Genomic DNA, 14,765 nt, shown 5'->3' on the forward strand with positions numbered 1-14,765 from the left:
CGTACCCGTTTTTGTTCTGGGAGCATGCCGCACAACGTGCTCCCAGCACAAAGGTGGGGTTGTCACTGAGAGCCCCGGGTACCATTCTAACGATTGGAACTCGGGACTCCAGATTCTGGGTCACATGATCGCTGTGACAGCCTCTGATTGGCTATCACAGTGATCAGTCACTGTGAAGCTCGCCCCCTTTGTTTTTTTTTTCCTCTGTAAATGGAGGAGAAAGATAAACTGTATCTGTCTCCTTGCAGAGAAAAAAAGATAAATATTCAAAAAAGAATAGAAAAAAATAAAGACAAAATACTTAGATCAAGGTTTGATCTAGTTCAGTGCCACAGTAAGTGTTTGGGTCAAGGTTTTTTTTTTTGTTTAATTGGTATCAGTATCGATGTGTTTTAGGTTAAAAAAAAAAAAAAAAAAACACCCCAAAAAACAAAAATGCGCACTATTGTTTCTGGGCTGTAGTACAGATACAAACAACAATACACACACACACACACACACACACACACACACACACACATATATATATGGTATCACTGCGACCGTCAAGAGCTGGAAAATTTATTTTAGGATGTTCTTTGGTGGTAGGTTATGGCAGTAACAAGAAACACAGCTAAAATTAGAAAATATTTTTTTTTACTATTTTGGGCCAGCATTGCTTTGATAAAAAAAAAAAAAATCAGGTGATATCCATTATCATTTACCACCAAATGAAAGCCAATTTGTCCTGAAAAAAACAAGATATAATTCATCTGGATGTATAAAGTAGTTGTGATGATATGTACGGTTTTACTAACACATGTCAAAGTTGTAAAATGTTACTTGGGCATTAAGATTTGCTTTTCCCTTAGGCGTGAAGGGGTTAAATTCATTCAGTACCCCATAATGAAAAAGCGAAAACAGAATTTTAGAAGTATTATGCCAATGTGATATTTCAGTTTTTCCCTTTTCATACATTTGCAAAGTATTCAGACTCTTTGCAACAACATTTAAAATTTAACTCATATGCCTCCCATTCCTCTTGATCATTGCTGAGATGTTTCTACACATTGATTGGAGTCCACCTGTGGTAAAATGACATATATTGATTGGACATGATTTGGAAAGGCATGCACCGCTCTATAAAAGGCCTCACAGCTGATATACTGTATCAGAGCAAAAGCCATGAGGTCAAATGAACTGCATGCAGAGCTCAGAGACAGGACTGTAGCAAGGCACAGATCTGTGGAAGGCTACAAAAAACGTTTCTGCTGCACTGAAGGTCCCGAAGAACACATTAGCCTCCATAATTCTCAAACGGAAGACATTTGGCAGAACCAGAACTCTTCCAAGAGTTGGTCATCTGGCCAAACTGAGCAATCACGGGAGAAGGGCCTTAGTAAGAGAGGTGAACAAGAACCCAATGATCACTCTGTCCTATCACAGGATCTCTAGAGCTCAGTCAAAGTTCCAGAAGGATAACCATCACTGCAGCTCTCCACTGATCTGGGCCTTATGGTAGACTGCCTAGATGGAAGCCTCTCCCCAGTGCAAAAAACACATGAAAGCCTGTTTGGAGTTTGCAAAAAATCACCTGAAGGACTTTCAGACTGAGGAAAAAGATTCTCTGGTCTGATGAAACCAAGCATGAACGGTTTGGCCTCAATTCTAAACATTATGTCTTGAGGAAACCAGGCAATGCTCGTCTCCTGCCCAATACCATGCCAACACTGAAGCATGGTGGTGTCAGCATCTTTCTGAGGGGGTGTTTTTCAGCAGCAGGGACTCGGAGACTGGTCAGGGTTGAAGGAAAGCTGAATGAAACAAAGTACACAGTTATCCTCAATATAAACCTGTTTCAGGAGGCCAACTGCAGGCACTAGTAAGTGCCCCCTGATTAAACCCTGGTGCATGCGCAGTAGAATACCCTGCGGCCTCCTTGGATATGTGACATGAGAATCCCTGTAGGCTGTGGGCAATAGTAACACAATTCTCACCTAGGAGGGATCCTAGGAAATGGGGAGAAAATTCTCAAAGACAGGTAATAAAAAAATAAATAAATAAAATAAATAAAAAACCAATTTGCCATTTTGAGAGAGGAAAAGGGTATAGGTTGGATGGCGGACAGCAGCCTAAGAGGATCGTCCATTTAGAACCAAAATATATCTACAATTTATTCTTAACTACTGCTTTGGCACATCATTAGGGATGCTTAATTGTAAAAGTAGAAAGAAGATATAAAAAGGCAAGTGTAAAGATGCATAGTTGTCACCACAGTTCCTGAGCTCCAAAGCCTTATTTGTTGCTGGTGAAAACCATGAAAAAGCATTTAAAAAACTGTATCATCACACAAGTTCACCTACATCTAAAATGGCACACAACTGTTGTGCTGAAAGGACAAGTCAGCACATGAAGTGCTCCCTCAGATGTCAAAAGGGAGGGGAACATTCCTGTCTGAAAGTCTACACATGGGTTTTTATACCAAGGAATATAACCAAACTATGTCAGCACAGTGACCAACTGCTTGCAAGACTAGCAACATTGTACAAAGATGCTTTAGTGGTCTTACCAATTGCATCCACCATGCAGGCTTCTCTTGTGTATGCCTCCACTGGGATTGTATTCTGGAAACAATGAAGGGACAGCACACCCTGACCACTTCTCCAGATGTCTACAATATGCTGCACTTTCGAACAAAGCTGAAATTGACAGAAAACATGTTAACTATATGAAAGCAGAAGAGCCTGGACAAAACTGTTCTTTGTTTGAACTAATTAAGTCCTCAGCTCCAGGTATACAGCACATCATTATATATTATACCACAGCTCTATGCTTACACAATCTATTACAGGACTTATGCAGAAGAAGCGAATATTACCCAACAATACAAGAGTGTCATAATTGTGAGCAAGCCGGTGAACATTGTACCTACAGTTTCTGGCAATACAAGCATAATTAAAACAAGGCCCATGGCTGAAGGCATTTTCAATGAAGTGGATGACCAGAAGAAAAAAAAAAAAAGTTCTCATTTTTCGCTCCATAAGACGCACTTTTGCCCCCCAAAAAAGGGGGGAAAATGTCAGTGCGTCTTATGGAGAGAATATGGAGCGGCCGGTCTGGTATTTCCGCCACCGACACCGTGTCAGAATACTGGGCCGGCCGCTCAGCTCTTCTCTGCAGCAGGACCTTACCTGTTCCTTGGTCCAGCGCTGTACAGTCTTCCCGCGCCAGAATCTTTAGTGTGGGCACCTGGCTGTGACAGCTGTGTGCCCACTGCGCTTTGTGAATGGCCCGGTGCCTTCTGGTACCTGTCATGTGTCCCAGAAGACACTGGGCCATTCACAAAGCGCAGTGCTTCTCGTGCATGCGCAGTGGGTACCCGGCTGTCACAGCGGGGTACCCACACTAAAGGGAGGACAACTCCTCGGAAGTGGGAGCGGGTACCTGTCAAATTCAGGTACTCGCTCCCCCTCCCTCCCCAAAGGTCCACAGTCTTTGGTCATCTCCTGTACTGTGTCCGCAGTCTCTGGTCATCCCCTGTACTGTGTCCGCAGTCTCTGGTCATCTCCTGTACCATGTCTGCAGTCCATTGGTGGTGCATATTTTTTTTTCTTGTTTTTCTCCTCTAAAACCTAGGCACGTCTTATGGTCAGGTGCGTCTTATGGAGCGAAAAATACAGTAACAGATAGTCCTTGCCAAAGAATAAACAGGAAGGTCTACATACCCTCACACTAGAGGTGAACATGTCCTGTGCTGACCTGCAGCTGATATTTTTGAGAGAATATAAAAGCAAAAGGTATGGAATAAACACACAGAAAGTGCTATAGAATGGGATTGTACAACATAAGTCAAATTTATGCTAGGTGGTGGCCACAATTTTTGTTGGGAAACAATGTCCATTCCACTTGGAAAAACACACCGAAAGCATTGTACATAAGAAATATATAGTGTGAGGGGACTGTCTAGCAAATGTTACAGTCCAGCTATATAAATATGTTTCTACTGACTGCTACCATCTGCTGTATGAATCCTTCCTCTTTCGCCCCCCCACCCCACCTCCTTCATAATCCATACCATCAATGGATATAGTACACTGCATATATGATTTTTCTATACAGCACACTACTTCTGACAGTGTAAGCTCTTAACCTCCCTAGCGGTTTTCCCGAGTCTGGCTCGGGGGTTAAATCTTGCTGTCAAAGGCGGTATCTGTGTCCCGATCTGTGTCCCGGGTCCTGCACTGCCAGCAGCCATCCCGTCCGTCCATCCCCAGTCTCCTTCCCTGCTTCTCTGGTTCCCTGGTACCTCACGCTGAGCAGTGTGATCAGCGGGAGCCTGCCATGCTGTGCAGTCAGGGGGCGAGGCTTGCGGGAGGCGGGAATTATAAAAATAGATCACGGTCAAAATAAAGTGTTACTCTAGTGCATACACTGTAACGCTACCTCAGATATTTCTATAGTGCAGGTTTTCAGTTTCTGTGACTAAAAACAGTTTCGCACTCATGGTTTCCAAAAAGCGCCACGCTAGCGCTAAAGCGGTTTATGATGAGCTAGCGAACAGCGACAGTGAGGAGCTACTTGAATTGAGCGATAGCGACTCATGTGGCGATTTGTCTTCAGACACCGAAAGTGAAGATAGTGGCGAATCTGAGATAGATGTGCGTGATCTATGCACGTGGTGCACCATCGATTGTGATACGCCAGCGCTACCAAGATTTCCACTTACCAGCGCACCTGGTATGAAAATACACGTTGAAAGTGACAACCCCTTGGTGTACTTGGAATTGTTTCTGACTGATGAGGTTATTGAAATTATCGTGACAGAGACAAATAGGTACGAAGCACAACAACTAGCTGCTCCACACAGCTGGTTTTCACGAAGCAGAAAGTGGGAGCCTGTCATCAAAGAGGACATTTGGCTGTTTCTCGGCCTAATTATTCTGCAAGGAGTGGTGCGGAAACCACTGCAGAAGTGGTACTGGACCACCAACAAAATGCTCGCCACGCCGTTCTTTGGCACCGTCATGTCGGAGTACAACTTTTCCCTCATTATGAAATGTTTGCACTTCGCAAATAATGAGGATTTTGATGAATAGACTCATCCAGCTCCCAAGCTAAAAAAAATTTGGGAAGTCTCCCAAATAATTGTCAGAAATTTCCAGCAGAGCTATGTGCCAGAGAGAGACATCAGCATAGACAAAAGTCTAATGGCCTAAAAGGGAAGGCTCAGCTGGATACAGTAGATCGCGTCCAAGAGAGCACGATTTGGCGTCAAACCCTACCTGCTGTGAGAATCCTCTACCGGCTACATATGGAACACAGTCATATACACCGGCAAAGGCACAAAATTTGATCCCAAGTACAGCAACTACAGAATGGCAACATCTTCTATCCTGTCACTTACTGAGCCTCTGCTAAACCAAGGCTACTGTGTAATGACGGACAATTTCTACACCTCTCCAGAACTTTACGAAGTTCTTCTTCAGTACAGAACGGATGCCTATGGAACCGTTCGGGCTAACCGGTGCAACCTGCCATCCATGTTTGCAAAAAAAAAACAAACTAAAGTCAGGAGAATTCGCTGCCTGGCAAAAAGGCAAAATGATGGCACTTAGATGGCGGGACAAGAAGCATGTGTGCCTCCACAGTGATGGTACAAACAAAAGGTGAGAAAAACATGCAGAAGCACCAGGTTCTCATTGACTACAACAGCACCATGGAAGGTGTCAACAGAGCTGACCAAGCTATGACATTCTAACCGGCGATGAGAAAGCAGCAGAGGATATTCTGGCATCTTCTGGAACAGTGCTTGTGGAATGCCTATATTCTGTTCCGCAAAAACAGTGACAAGCCTGTGCTTCATGCGGACTTTATCTGGAAAATGGCGGAATCCATTTTCCTCAAGCATCAAACACCATCAGTGTCTGTGGGTAGATCCGGACGTGCTGTGGGAGTTGTCAACCCAGAACATCTGACTGGACATCATTTTATGGACCACATCCCACCAACCCAAAAAAAGGCAGCACCTATACAGATGTGCATGGTATGTTGCACTCAGCGAGATGAGAGTGGAAAAAAAATCCGCAAGTAAACGAGGTTCCACTGTCCTGATTGCGATGTCAGACTTTGTGCAGTCCCGTGTTTCAAAATTTACCACACCCGTGATGTTTTCTAAAACAAAATGCAGTGTCTATATAATATTGTTTGGATAGAGTTCTGTGTGTTTGATTTGATTACATTATTTAATTTATTATTTTTTATAATATTATAATTTAATTTATTAAACTTTATTGCACCAAGGATGTCTACTAGACTCTTGTGTAAACAGATTTCAGTGAGTTATTCTTAAGAATTACAGGCCTACAATAAAAAAAACATATTTCCATTGAAAACAATGTACAGCTTTTAGCACAGAAATACTGACATAATCATACCACTATGGAGGTTAAAACATTTTCTTTAATTAGTTATTGTTTAAAAGGTAAAATTTAACATGGCAGAGAAAAATCCCAGTACCTGTTTGTTGCTACTCTTATAGTGTGTCAACGACTCATACAGATGGCAATATGGACGGGCTCTCTTTCCTTTGCCTACATAAAACACTCCTTGGACAAAAGTGCGGAAGCATTCAGGTAGAGATAAGGTACGGCAGCGAGATGGAAGGTTTCTGGTCACCCTAAAGAGCAAGAAAAAGCATTGGAATTATTTCTAAATTGTTAAATAGTCATATAAATCTAATACAAAGAAAAAGGCACTAGTGATTGATAATTCTATTACAGTTACAAAAAAGAACACACACACACTAAACTAGCCAATTTTGTACAATTCGCAGAAAGTGAGTCCATGGATTCAGCGCTTTCAACAGTCACTTCCTCCTGAAGCCTTGACATTCTTATGAGTTGCCCAATGATGAAGGCATCTCATCATGCCAACCTTCCTCATATACCCAGGAAAACATACAGTATACTAACTACCTCATCACACCACCTTACATAGGCTAGATGACAAAAATGTAAACTGTAAACCTCGCTTTCTGAAGTAATGGGCCAAATAATTCCCATAAGCCGGCCAGAGATTATGCGATTTTCCTTCCAGCAACCACAGGCTGCAAAATCACTCAATTACTTGATCAACGAAGTCAGCATTGAATCCTTTCTGTGGAGCTATTGTGTTCTCGTAGTGGGGGGGTGGGGAAGAGCCGTCCCTGCTGGTAGAACACGGTGATTATCCCTAGTGTCTATAGCAGCTGGCAATAATCGCATGACAAATCTGACAGGCTGGTTGTACCCAAGTCATACAACCAGCCTGCCCATAGATGGTTTGGATCTTGGCTGGTCCCTGATTTGAACGGAATGAATTGTATAGTGTTTGTTTTGGAAGAAGCACAGCACCAAGCATCTTGAATCAATAGCACTGGATACTTTATATACTGTATAAATAAGCACAGGCGCTTTTTTTGTTGAATAATTTTATTAAGAATTGTATGATTTGTTTATGAAATGGGGAGTAGCAACACTGTTGCAAAGTAGAGTGCTGTTTATATACTGTATGCGCACAAATATCTTGGACACTCAGCACAGAGCATGTTTTGGTACTCCTGCAGACTATCTCCTCACTTGATTCTTCAAGAAAAGTCAGTAAGTGACTCAGCCAATTGTGTCCAAATATTAAACACGTAATTATTTACTTTATCACTTTAGCGTATTTTATATCCTGTAGAAAAATAACTGAAGTAAGCCATACCTATAAAAAGAACATAGTCAAGGTAGTCAAAGCTCACCTTTCCTCTTGCTTGCAGTACACAATGCCGATCCCATTGAGAAATCTGCAGCTGAAGACTGCAGGAAAACCAACACCTCTGGGACTATGGACTTCCCGGGTCCCTCACCACTCTCACTTTTTTTTCCTGATGACCTTCAAGTCAAAGTGTCAGTTTCACAGCAGACTTCAGGAGTTTTCTCAAAATCAGAGCACCATTCAGCACAGGCCGGGAAATGTGGGTATTTACTATTCTTTCTTACAAGTATTGCTTCTGTCAGTTACTTTTCTATAGCAACAGGAACACTTTAACCTCTTGATCCCCAAGAAGGTTTTACCCCCTTCAGGACCTGGGCAATTTTACTATTCAGCACTGCGCTGCTTTAACTAGCAATTGCAGTCATGTAACACTTATAATTTTTTTCCACACAAATAGAGCTTTATTTTGGTGGTAGTAGATCACCACTGTTTTTTTTATTATTATATAAACAAAAAAGACTGAAAACTAGGGATGCACTGAAATTTCAGTGGCCGAAACGTTTCGGCTGATAACACCCCTTTCAGCAGTAATGAAAAAAGCACCGATACAGGTGCCGAAAAAACCGGCACAGGGCATACAGATATATGAAGGAAATATGGCCTCCACTCATCTCTATGCCCTTGGAGGCCCAGAGCAATTTCACTTCCGGTTCCAGCAATTTTTTTTTTTTTTTAAGCACTAGATCAAGGCTTTTTTTTTATCCAATGCTTTACATTGCACAGGAGAGATGTGGGGTCTTATTGACCCCATATGTCTCCATAAAAAGGACCTGTCACTAATTATTTCTATCACAAGAGATGCATGATTTTCTTGTGATAAGAATAAAAGTGATTAAATTTTTTTTAAAGGGACAGTGCAAAAAAAAAAAAAAAGTTTAACGTGCCCCTGTCCACCCGTGCTTGCACGTAGTGGTGAACACATACATAAGCCATGCGCACATATGTGAATGGTGTTCAAACCACACATGTGAGGTATCGCCACGAATGTCAGAGCAAGAGCAATAATTGTCGCACTAGACCTCCTCTAACTTTACACTGTTAACATAGACATTTTTAAATCATCACCTATGGAGATTTTTAAGCACTGCAGTGTCACGCCATTCCATGAGTGTGCGCAATATTACAGCGTGACATGTTGGGTATCTATTTACTCACCGTTAAATGCTCTTTCATATTTTATAAAAAAAATTGGGGTATATGTTTTTTTTTTAATCAAATGTATTTTTTTCCAAAAATATATATATTCATTTTTTCGGTTTTGGTTTTCGGCCAAGTGCATTTTGAATTTTCGGTACCAGAATTTTCATGTCGGTGCACCTCTACTGAAAAAACTTTGAAAAAAATATTTTCTCTGTTATAAAACATCAAATTAAAAAATATTTTAAAAATACAAATTTCTTCAGAGATTTAGGGCAAAATGTATTCTGCTACATGTCTTTGGTAAAAAAAAATACCAATAAAAGTGTATAGTAATTGGTTTATGTGAAAGTTATAGCATCTACAAACTATGGTATATATACACACTGAAATTTACATAGCTATGATGCTATACTGGTAATGGCAGTGATCAGCAACCTATAGTGGGACAGTGATCGTGTGGCAGACAATCTGGCGCTAACAAACCCTTGCTAGGAGGTACACTAACTTCAATAGTGACACTAATACAATGATCAGATATAAAACCCTACACTGTCACTAATGAGATTGTCTGAGAAGGGGTTAACATCTAGGGGTTAACTGTGTGTCTAACAATGTGTTGTAATATTTGCTGCTATTACTAACAGATCTGGCTATTTTTCTCCCTGGTTTTCAGGGAGAAGAAACAGCCAGATCACTGCTCTGTTGTACAGAGCCTTTGTGTTTGTAAACACAGGACTCTGTGCTGTGATTGGACTCTGATCAGCAGATCTCAGCCATAAATCATTGTCTGAAACTTGTTGACAAATTTGCACTGGGTCCAACCCAAACCCAGAAGCAAACTCCCAATATTAATTTACGCTGCTGCGCCTGGTGCTGTCGCTTGGTCACAGTATATCTACTGTGACTGAACAGCAAGTGAAGAAAACCTGTATTGAGAGAACTTCAGAAGCTGACACTGATAACTTCATACTACACAAAGACTCAATACTCTGTCCTTGACCTAAAGCAAAATATGCAGATTAGGAATTCTGATTTCAGTTTGACTTCACTTGGTGTGCTAGATAGGATACATTTTTAGAAGAAGCTCCAGCCAGCCCCAATATTTCTCAAAAGACGATAGAAACATTGTAGACAGAATTTAAGATTCGCAAAAGTCAAAATAAATTTAGTCTACATTGTTATAAAGTGTCACATCTATTAAAGCCTAGCCTAAGCAAGTTTTAATTTACTTTTGGTTAGGGGTGAAAATAGTTAATTTGTCAGCTTTCTTTATTTTCTGTTTGTGACTCCGTTAGGGAGAATTTACCTAACTTTATGTCCTTATAAATGGGGGTGAGATTGCCACTGAGATAGCAAGCATGGACAATAAAAACATTGTCAGATATTCAAACCCTTCTCCACTCTTCTAATAAATTGTTTTGTCTGCAGGCCTGTAGGAAACATTTCCCATCTCATCCTTGCATGACAATTGTGAGGAGAAATCTTACAAAAAAAGTACAGAGATTAAATTAAAACCTGACCGAGGCAGTCTGTTTCTTTTATGAACAAATGGAGACTTGACTGGCTTTTACTTCCTGACCTAGTCTTAGATTTGACAAAACAATTCCAAAAAGGTGCATAGAAATAAAGGCCCCAATTCAAGAGTTTTTTTTTACTTCATTATCATTTAAATTTTGAATCATCGAAGTCTTTAATAGAAACAATAGACTATTTTATGTATATACAGTAGATGCACACAAAAGAGCTTATCAAAACTTAAGTTTGTAAATAAATATGTATATTGGAAGAACCATAATGAATTTGCCTTGCTGATCCTCTGTCACTTCAAGTTTCCCATGCTACCTAAAGGAAACACTACCTATAATGCAGTCACTAGATAAAGATCATGTAAACTTTGGCTAGTCAAAACAGTACTTACAAAAAAATGCCCTGGTAATGCTTTTGATAAATGTAATGTAGGAAATTGAAATGCATGCTCTGAACCAAATTATTGTATAAATATACAAGTGAATGAAGCTTAACGAAACCAAACACAGGTTAATGCAAGCGTACTGTAAAGATGCATGCCTCCTAAATATGCTCAAAGAGTAGGTCAAACCCAAAAATGAACTTTTTATTGACTACCTTTTGCTCTGTTAAATATACTATTAAAAGAGTTTTGTTATATCTGCTCAATAAAAACAAGAAAATATCTGTTGATCAGGCCCAGACTGAAACAAAAAATATGCCAAGGCATTTTAGACTGAGCAGCACCACGAGAAAGGACACAGGGCAGCGGGAGGATTATTTGAGCAGGGGATCACCTTGAACAGGTCAAGATGGATCTGACGAACAAAGGAAATCTCAATTTAAAAAAAAAAATGTTCTTCCAACAATTTTCTTTTTTTTTTTTTTTTTTTTTTTTTTAAACAGACCCCACTTAGTCTATATGTTGTAGAGACTAGAATAGTGGGGGCTTTGAGAAATTTATCAAAAGACAGCTGGGCAGGGCTGAACAGTATTGAGGAGCCAAGTGCATTTCTGGCAGATCAATAGGTATTTTTTTGTACTTGGGGAAGAATGCATGTATTGTAGAGATGTACTGCATGTCTTTTTTTTTTTTTTTAACCCAAATATACATCTTTAACAGCTCTCCTCACATAACAGACATATCGTTAACAGAGGCTTCATCCCAACTAATGCTACTGCTAAAAATAGAATGCTTGCATCCCTCATTTACTTCAGTGGTAAACTAGGCTGTTAACAGGACTGAACATGTCACAGATCACCACATGTGAAAATTGAAAAACAATGCAAAGAAAAAAACTTTGTTCGTTGGTGTATTGTGCTGTCCTCTGAATTTTATTGCAAAACAACTTTCTTTAGCCACCAATGTGCATAATGTTAATAAAGATGCAACATGAAAAGTTTAAAAAACAAAACAAATCTTTACCTGGGATCCAGCAGCAGGTAGTTAAAGCTAGATTTAAGAACACCTTCTCTCCACTTTCTTGTCTTGTCCGGTTGGTCAAACTCTCGAGAAAGTACAGCCTCATCATTGTTACAGTCTGGGATGTCATATGTGCGCAGGGCTAAAGAGAGCTCTGGGCTATATTCAAAGGACAGACCTAATACAGAATAATATTAATTTAGGTGGTTGTAAATTTCAAAAATAAAAATGAACAAACCGTATCCTTCTATAATGTGTACTTGCCTCAATCTATAGCACTCAGTGGTCCCTATCTGCTCTTTCCCTTCTCTGCTATGTGCATGAGTCACTTGCGAGTTTTCCTGGACACTAGGTAATCCTGGAAGATGCCCCCCACCATAGCACACAGCAGGTGATTGACAGCTTCAGATGTGCATGATTCCCAGTGAGACTGTGTAGATGGGGGTGTGTTCTTTCCCTCCACACAGGTCTCAGATTACACTCAGCTCTCTGTTGAGCAGTATGTTACATTAAATCCTTGCAGCCTATGTACTTTAGAAAGCTGTAGAGAATAGAATAGTGGACATTTAACCCCTTAATGACAAAGGGTAAAACAAATCTTAAGAGTGGTTGTAAATCTCAGTCTATAGCACATTGTGTGGTCTGGTTTGCTCTCTCCTTCCTCTTCTCTCTGCAGGAGTAACCTCTGACAGTTTTCCTGGACACTAGGCAATGCTTTTTGCAGGGAAAATTGGGCCTTCATTTAGTGGCAAATGTTAATAGATATATTTTTTCTTTTTTAGTCAAAGGAAAACTGGCCCAGATTAGTAAACTTTTTTTCTAGCTGTATATTTCTTGCAATTATTACGACCCACCACCAAAACACATCTAAAAAGAACTTCTACCTCTAATGTGCATGTGGATACCACATGCATGTGCATTATTTGTCGTTTGTACCTGTAGTAGGGCCCAGAAACAATAATGAGCACTTTGGGAGTTTTAAGTAAGATAATTTGTTGCAAATCAGGCCAAATGTTATGTTTCCAGTACAGTAAATGAAGAAAATCTTCCAAAAGGATTAGCAGATATGACTAGCACAGAAATAATGCTTAATAAGATTGTTAGTCACAACATTTTTGAGCTATAGGTGGACCACTATCACCAATGCAACAGTCATTTTATGGCTCTGAACCATGGCATCTGTTTGTCTAATAAAAAGGTGCTCATTGAGCAATATTAGTGTGCTTTTGACTGATTTGTAGTAATATGTATAGTAATGCGGCTAATGAGAGAGCCACGTCATACTATACTATAGTGTCATATACATAAAGTATACAGTGCTAGGTTCTCAGAGCATCTTGGGAGAATTTCTGTTCACTACCTCTGATTGGCTGATGACGTCACGATCTTCGCCTTGGTCAATAAGAGGAAGGCTTGTATTCATTGCTATAAATACAAAGCATCCTCACGACTTGATTTTACTTTGGCAGCAAACGGGAAGTCTCCCAAGACTCTGCCGGAACACAGTGCTGCATACTGTAAGAAGCTGATGCTACATACAGTATGATACAGCACTCACATCACTTAGTAAAGGAAATAGTTTGTTTGGGCTCCCTTGACAGAAAATTTAGAATTGTAGAGGCATTAAGTTTATGTTGCCATTGCAATTGAAAAGTCTTCACTGCTTTCATGCTCTTTATCTAATCCTCCCAACATACACCAAAATATATTTTGCAGCTTACCAGTTCTTAGAAGTGATTGTATTAGTTTTCTTATTTTCAAGTTTTACCTTACTTTTCACTTGGTAATCCTGCTAGTAACAGACTTCATATTGTACTGTGGATTTACTAACTCCACTGTATGTATGGAGGAGCAGCATTGTCACTCTAGGCTGCTCTTTTGATTTGAACTACAAAATACATCCTTTTCTCTTTATCTCAATTACATTGGGCAAGGGTACTTGTAGTTTACAAAAGGTAGCAGCTTGAAAGGAAGATAACATGGTTTAAGATTTCAGTTCATTTCACAAGAACAGTACATTTCTGGCAAGAACAACTGTTTTCATTGGCACTTGCAGAAAAATAAAGAAAAAGAATGAAAACAAATGCAATCACCACATCAAGCTGCAACATATTAATTTTTTCAATGAGTTTAGATATATTTTAAAACCAAAACACTTTTAAAGAATGCTTAAAGCAACATAGTGTCAGGGCTGTTCTATGCCTTGATGCTTCACACATTTATTTAACAAGGCCATAACAAGAGAGCATTTTAAATTAAATTGTAATTGACTCTGGATATAGATTTAACCAAAATATGTTACCTTGGCCAATCTCAGACCTACTGTATGCTTAAATCCTGTGTCGCAGACATATTTTACATTTCCATAAACTGAGAAATAAAAGCATACTCTCACCTACTGGGCTACTTGTTGCTTGTTCCTTTAAACGTTTGTCCAATAGCAAGATGCAGACCTTCCTTGTCTTGCTGTTAACTTCTCCAGGAACCTCTCCTAGCAGTCTCAGACGTCTGGCTATTTCATCATTGGACAGTCTGTAGAGTTCCACAGCTACCCGACTGGGAGTAGTACATACTGGTGAGTCCTTGTAAATTTTTTGCTTGCAGCTGCTATGATTTCTCCAGTCATATATAATAGTATCATCTGAAGTGTCTGAGATGCTGCCAATAGATAGATCACTGCATGGTATATGTCTTTCAACAAGAGCATGCCCTTTTTCACTGTCCATATACAGATACTCTACTGGTTCAAAATGAGATACATTCACTGGACGACCACCTGGTGATAACTGGGCTTCCTCTATAATAGAGTCAGGTATAGTAGCTGGCTTTATCCCTGTTTCATCAGCTTTTGGTACACAAGAAAGTCTACTGAAGCTGTAACGTGGACCTTTAGAATTTCCAGCGGTGTCTTCAATTAATG

The 14,765-nt window shown here is 40.0% G+C and overlaps 1 protein-coding gene across 1 annotated transcript in view; it reads right to left on the reverse strand.

Annotated features, from left to right (window-relative positions):
• Positions 1–14,765, reverse strand: part of ANKLE1 (ankyrin repeat and LEM domain containing 1) — a 55,550-nt gene that overhangs the window by 6,133 nt on the left and 34,652 nt on the right. Inside the window, exons 5-8 of the mRNA XM_089670020.1 lie at positions 14,241–14,765; positions 11,849–12,023; positions 6,496–6,655; positions 2,549–2,678 (exon numbers count right to left, since the gene is read on the reverse strand). The exon at positions 14,241–14,765 is cut by the window's right edge and continues 2,052 nt beyond it. Coding sequence (XP_089526146.1) covers positions 2,549–2,678; positions 6,496–6,655; positions 11,849–12,023; positions 14,241–14,765 — 990 coding nt within the window. The remainder of the gene's footprint in view (positions 1–2,548; positions 2,679–6,495; positions 6,656–11,848; positions 12,024–14,240) is intronic.

This window comes from Staurois parvus, unplaced genomic scaffold, assembly GCF_062004578.1.
Source record: "Staurois parvus isolate SC_StPar_1 unplaced genomic scaffold, SC_StPar_1.0 ptg000086l, whole genome shotgun sequence".
Classification (NCBI taxonomy): domain Eukaryota; kingdom Metazoa; phylum Chordata; class Amphibia; order Anura; family Ranidae; genus Staurois; species Staurois parvus.